The sequence below is a fragment of the Cornus florida genome, unplaced genomic scaffold (genome assembly GCF_030987335.1).
Source record: "Cornus florida cultivar Cherokee Brave unplaced genomic scaffold, ASM3098733v1 CherokeeBrave_3.0.0_Hap2_Chr10, whole genome shotgun sequence".
Classification (NCBI taxonomy): domain Eukaryota; kingdom Viridiplantae; phylum Streptophyta; class Magnoliopsida; order Cornales; family Cornaceae; genus Cornus; species Cornus florida.
Genome location: NW_026775580.1, coordinates 54404764 through 54411551, shown reverse-complemented (window position 1 = coordinate 54411551; position 6788 = coordinate 54404764). Strand labels below are relative to the sequence as shown.

The following is a 6788-nucleotide window of genomic DNA, read 5'->3' as shown; positions in this document are numbered from 1 at the left end:
GGTTGGATGAAGAGGAATAAAAGCGTTTTTCGTATTTAAATGGAGGGAATAAAAAAGAGGGAGGAAGTAGGGGGGCTTCATCCCTTTTGCTTTGTATTTTTTTATCCATCCAAAATTGAAGTAAGAGGAGAGTGAGAAATAAGGAATAATTAATAATTTTTATTCCATTTTAGAAAGGTTAAGGTCACAATAAAACTATTAATTTTTAATTTGGATCACTAAAATTTATTTATTTTTTATTTTAAAAAAAAATCAATAACTTGAGACTCAAGAGAACTTATTAAAGAGTAAACGAAGAGTCCGTTTGGGGTTGCTGTTGAAATAATAATAACAAAAAAACACTTTTATCAATAGAGCCATCAAATAAGCATGTTTAGTATTTAGTGACATAATATAATAAGTACTTTTCATAATTAAATTATTTTATAAAGTTATTTAGTAACATTTTTTTTAAAACATTTAATATGATATTACCATATTTGATAATAACAATTTTATTAAGAAAGAGGTGTAATTGTTTTTATAAAAAATAAAAAAAGACAAATTGTTTATTAAAAAATAGTTACTTAAAATATTTAACTTCTACCCAAAACGCAATTTTATAAGTTCTAAATTCACTCAAATTTAATAATAATTAAAAAATACTTATAATTGTTACTAAATACATCGAACAGTAATTTTTCAAAATAAAACCGTACAAAAGCAAATGGCTCCAAGTTCGTTAGTTTTCACCTCCTCACAAGTCACGGCTTACATCACAACTCCACTGCTACTAGCGTCCGGAAGCTACGCGGAGGAATCCACGTGCTTATATTACCCGCGTATATCTTGCAACAAGTGCCACCAACAGCCACGTGTCGTCCTCTAAATTCTCAAATCTCTTCACAAAGAAACAATCTTCACCGATCCCTTCCCCAACGGTTCGGATCAACGCCACGTATCAGACCTCACGATTCACCCCCTGCGCTCTCTCACACGTTCACCACCGCGTAATTCCACATGTCAATGCTACTACTACATCACGCAGCAAGCAAACCCTCAACTCTACCCCTCCCGTCTCTCTCTCTCTCGCTTCACCATTAGTTTCTCTCTCTATATCTATATATCCCCAAATCTAGAGAAGCCCCTTTCTCTCTTTCTATATATATATATATATATATATATACCTTCAATTCTTTAATGGATAAATCCTCCTTCGATTCGAATATTCAGTTTCGTTCATTCATATCGATTCAATCTCAGCCCACCCATCTCTTGTCAAAATCTTTCAATTGTAAGCTTCCTACTCAATCTTGTACCTCCTTCTGACAATACAAACCACGAGGAGGACCTCTTCCCTTAGAAATGGGGAAAAAACGTAAGCTATATAAATTAGTGCTTCAGTTTCTATTGATTCTAGGGTTTCTTTTTTTCATTAATTAGGGTTTTGATGTTTTTTTTGTTTGATTAATTTTTAATCTTTAGGTTCGGATTTTCTAATGTTCTAACAAATGGAAGTCTGAATTTTGTTTGCTTTGGCCTTATCTTATTTTGATTGGGAATGGAATTTTTGAATCTTGTAGGTAATTCTAAATCTAAGAATGCTGCTGCCATGTTCGACAGTGAAGATGATGATAGTATAAGTTCGTCATCGACTGCCCGCTCCGACCTTATGCTGGTCTCCGGTGCTGAAGAAGTGCAGCTCGATAAAGAGACTTTGCTTGATCAATGCATAGATGCTTTATATGAGAAAAGGTAGTTAAAATCACTTATATATATATATATATATATATATATATATATATATATATATATATTGTTGTGCTCCTATGAGTAACAAAACCTGAATTATTTCAAAGTTGCAATCTTTTTCTTAGAAAATAGCAGCAATGAATTAACAAGTGTTGTTGGATCCTAATGTTGGCTTATTTGTTCTCTTTCTTTGTATATTTTTGGATAAAGGGGCTCCACAAGAGAGAAGGCTCTTTCAACAATTTTAGAGGCTTTTAATTCTGACATACAGCATGAGTTTGTTGAAAAGAAGTGAGCACTTTTCTGGCTTTTCTATTATATATGTGTGTGTATATATATATATATACTCCTTATATTATATTCTGTATCTAAGTTTTGCTTGGTAATTTTGGGTCTCTTAGAATCCTAAAATTTCAAGTTAAGTTGCTTAAAAGATTCAAGACGGTTGTCAATTCATCTATTTGTAATTTTGAAGAGTGCTGTATTCCTTCTCACTTTTATATGATTTAATGAAGGATTATTTCATTCAAGCTTGTTGAAAGAACTTCAGTCAAAGTTTCATCATGTTTCAACTTTCACTACAATTGATTCCATGACCAATTTGATTATGGTCTTTAACTTGTTTCGCAAAATTCTGCATTATGATTATTTATTAAGCTTCTGAAATTGAAAATGCAACAAGAAAAAGAAAAAGAAAAGATGGGGAAATTTTTTTTGTTAACAATTGATTCATCCAACTACCTACGTGTCTATCAACTACTAGAACTATAATGTCCCCATGTTGGCTTGAAAATTTCCAGTCATGAGTGTTTATCTATGAGATCCTCACAGTTATGGGCGCTTTTTTCATTTAGGTTTGCTACATTACTGCATCAATGTCTGAATTCCATTAAACGGGGTTCTGCGAAAGAGATATCTTTAGCAGCTCATGCAATTGGTTAGTCTCTATTCTTATTTGTTGACATACTTTTATTGTCTGATTTTGAGCATTTTCTAATTCTGTGTTTTTCTGGGTAGGATTGTTGGCTCTAACCACTGGTCCTGGGGACAAAGCCCAAGAGATATTGGAAGAATCAGTTTCTCCTATATCACAGGCTCTCAAGTCTCGGTCTGAATCATCGAAGATATCATCGGTACATATGATGATGATGCATCAGTTAAACTTAGTTTTTTGTTTGCAAGTTATTTCAATGCACAATCCATTGTTTTATGGACAATTCGTATTCATGATTGTAGTTATTGGAGTGTTTGGCTATTATCACATTCATTGGTGGAAATGACCCAGAGGAAACAGAGAAATCAATGCAATTGATGTGGCAAGTGGTTCATCCAAAACTTGGTTCGAATGTATGTATGCTTTTATCTTAATTCACTTTGTTTGAATGATATCTAGTTGTGCCTGGTGTACATATTTATGTTTGTGTCTTGGTACACGAATTGACCTATTAAGCATCTGATGATGCAGTGTTACACTTACTTGCTTTTGTGTTTATGTCCTGTTTTCAAATTGACTTTTCTTGCTACGAATACTATTTTTTCATTTTTTGTTCTTGATTGAAATATATGGCCCATTCTCTTCATCTCAACTAGGGATGCTTTGATATATCATTTTGTTTGCTGTGATTCATGTTGATCTACTACTTTGATATATGATTTTTTTGTTGTGATTCACAAGTTTTATTTAAAGTAAACGTGCACACCCACAACATACCCCTAGCAAGGCTTGAACTCTCAATCTCTCCTTTGGGGAGAGATCATGCCAACTGGGCCAGTGGCATTGTGGTTGTGATTCACAAGTTGATATGCTGATTGATGATTTTTTTTTTTTTTACACTGAAATATGTAACAAAAAACTAATACTAGTATGCTTCTCAGGTTGTTGCCACGAAGCCTTCCCCAGCATTGATAACAGCAGTGGTGTCGGCTTGGTCATTTCTTCTTACAACAATGGATGGATGGAGCCTTAATCCTAAAAATTGGCAAGAGTAAGCAGTGTTCTGTTTGTGTGCGCGCGCGCGCGTGCGTATTATATCTATACTGGACACCAATGCACATGTAAATCTGGTTCATGCCTTAAAGGACTGTCTACACCTCCAGTGGTATCTCCAACTCTCAATGTAGAAGGTTACGTTTTTATTGGGACAAAGTGGGTGTGTAAGTTATGTGCTAGGATAAAAAGGAAAAACAAAAAAAAATGAAAGAAAGTGACTGTCTACTAAAATGGTTATAGGAATCTTTAGGATCTTAACCTTGTAATTTCATGAGGCACAGCGCACTGTTAAAATGAATGGTCTTATTGGTTCTAGGAAACTTTATTGATAAACAAATTTACCTTGCTGAGCAAATGTTGCAGGTCAATTTCTTATTTTTCCAGTCTGCTGGAAAAGGATGACAGATCTGTACGCATTGCAGCTGGCGAAGCACTTGCTTTAATTTTTGAGATCGGAAACCTGGAGAAGTTCTCTGGTGAAGCTAATGCTTCTGGTGAACTGAATAATTCTAAGGGGTTTGCACATATACAGGGACTAAGGGGAAAAATTCTAAATCAAGTGAGAAATCTTTCCGTGGAGGCAGGTGGTAAGGGTTCTGCTAAAAAAGATCTCAACAGTCAGCGGAACTTGTTTCGAGATATCTTGGAATTTCTTGAGGTACTCTTTCATTAATTTCCAAAGATGTACTTTTGATGTGTTTTTTGGCTGTAACAATGATCTCCTAAATTTCAGGGTGGTTATAGTCCGGAAACTTCAATGAAGATTGGTGGAGAATCTCTAAGCACGACAACATGGTGTCAACTGATACAGGTTCCTCCTTTGCTTCTTCTTTCCAATTTTTTGGGTGTGAATGGCATCTAATCTTAGGTCTTTTTTTTTTTAACAGTTGAACTTTACAAAGCATTTTCTTGGGGGAGGATTTGTGAAGCACATGCAGGTTTTATTCCCTTGCCCTTCTTTTCTTTAAGATGAAGTTGTAAAAAATCTGTCACAGCATGTTCTTAGTTCTCAATTACTCTCTTTCTTTTATTGTTAAAACAGGAAAATGAATTTCTTCATGATGTTTTTGGGTTCACACCAAAGAAAAAACAATTTTCCGGAATTGAGCATCGTGTAACTGCCAGTGAAAAGGTCAGCTTACACCACTTCTACTGTAATATTTGTGACTAAATTTTCATTTGGAATGCACATTATGTATGTGGCAATGAATTTCTATCAAGTGATAGTTGACCAATTAGTATAGCCATTCCTCACATGACATGATGTGTCGATGAGTATAAATTATAATATTCGATTTTGGTACAATATTCCTTGGGCATTTCTCAAGATGGATTATTGGTAGAAGCATAGATCTCAAGCACATGCTCAACATTTGGGGTCCTTTTAAAATGGTTTAAACTATTTGCATATGCATTATTTGCGCTTGCAGTTGCATATTCCATTAGTAGATTCATGAGAATTGTGTTTGCTCACTGACCCAAATTACTTTGTGACTTTGAGTTGTTTTTTTCCCCCAAATGGCTTTAAGGTGCATTTATTGACATGGTTTATAAATATTAGAACAAGTTGTTACTAATAATGCTTTGCCAATTGCCATGCAAATTTAGAACTAAAGCCTATTATTTTCTATCTTCTAATTGGAGTTTATTCTTTTGGCAGAGATTGTACAAGTCACAAAACTCGATCCTTAATAAGGCAAGGACACAATCATTGAACAAGCAACGAATGTTGTCCCAGGTAGTTTCTCCACAATAGTGGAATTCGTGTGTTTGCCAATTCAATTTGTTGCTGAGCTGTTTCAATTATATTAATGTGTTTTATTTATATACACTTTTCTGTTTATAGAAGTGTTTTACAATGGTATAAAGGATTACTTGATGTTTCTGGTTGCCTAATGCTTCTTTACACTCTTGACCCAAGTGTCCACTGTGAAGGAGGGTGTGTTGTAGGTAGGTTCAATACTATTACCAATCAGAAATTAAGAAATGGCCCGCCTTCATGTTTTATGGGTTTCAATCAACTGAATATAGTTTGGTTTTGGTGTGTGTGTGTGTGTGTTTGTTTTAAAAAAAGAATATAGTTTGGATTTGGAATTTCAGAGCCACCTTACATTTGGATGTGCAACCTTTTTACCAATTCAGTGTGGGCGAATTTGATTTAGCGACTAAGCTCAAGTTTCATGCTGTTTGTTTTAGGGAGAGCTTGCCAGTTTGTTTTAGGGAGAGCATGCCACATTTTTGTATATGCACAGTGGTGATTAAAACTACTTCCCCATCAGGCGGGTTAACCTGAATTTAACCCCATTTTTTACCTGTATGGACAACCTTTTCAGTTGGGGTTGGAGTTTGGGAAGAACTCAACCCAAAGATGGTTTGTTGTGTCAGCAACCCAGCCCAACCCAAACATATTTTTAACTAGACCTTTTTTTTTTTTTTTTGGTAATATATTTTTTTATATTAAATATGGTATATTGTGATTACCTTTTTTCTTTCTTTCTTTCACTTTCTGTCTTTAGCTCTTCATTTATTGGATTAATAAATGAATATCTTAGATAATTCTTTAGCTCTTCATTTATTGGACTTATGGTGTTGGTTTTACTATGTGCAGGACAGGAATACAGGGCACTATGCTGTTGGTTTGCCCAACGAGGAAGCTTGAAGTGGACTCGGCAAGAATCAAATGACTACGGTCGGTCTACCTGAATATTAGCTTCATTTAATACCACCCCAATCGGTGTTCTTTTGGGAATGGAAATCATTTGTTGTCCTTTCTAATGGGACTCTCTCATGAAAATGCCAATGGTACTTTGATAACAGATTCATCATGTTGTAACTCTGTGCAACCTTTCCCTTCAAAGTATAAATAATGGAAAATTGATGTTTGTCAAGTGAAAGTTACATTATGGCTCCATTGTGAATGTCATCTTTGTGCAACGTTTCCCTTCAAAGTATAAATGATGGAAAATTGATGTTTGTCAAGTGAAAGTTACATTATGGCTCCATTGTGAATGTCATGCTAAAAAATAGGAACAAATTTATTGTATGGCTACACGTATAAGAATCTGGA

General features: G+C 34.6%; 1 protein-coding gene across 1 annotated transcript; it reads left to right on the top strand.

Moving 5' to 3' along the window:
• Positions 1–1035: 1035 nt before the first annotated feature.
• LOC132276797 (uncharacterized) lies at positions 1036–6609 on the top strand. The gene is made up of 13 exons (XM_059778407.1): positions 1036–1357; positions 1563–1734; positions 1942–2022; positions 2586–2668; positions 2749–2864; positions 2968–3078; positions 3607–3716; positions 4085–4379; positions 4455–4532; positions 4609–4659; positions 4764–4853; positions 5382–5459; positions 6330–6609. Exons 1-13 carry the CDS (start codon positions 1345–1347, stop codon positions 6378–6380), a joined length of 1329 nt encoding a protein of 442 aa, XP_059634390.1. The 5' UTR covers positions 1036–1344; the 3' UTR covers positions 6381–6609.
• Positions 6610–6788: the final 179 nt, after the last annotated feature.

Coding starts and splice junctions, on each gene's coding strand:
- LOC132276797 (XM_059778407.1), top strand. Junction 2,865..2,967: donor AATCATCGAAGATATCATCG/GTACATATGATG, acceptor TCATGATTGTAG/TTATTGGAGTGTTTGGCTAT. Junction 3,079..3,606: donor ATCCAAAACTTGGTTCGAAT/GTATGTATGCTT, acceptor TATGCTTCTCAG/GTTGTTGCCACGAAGCCTTC.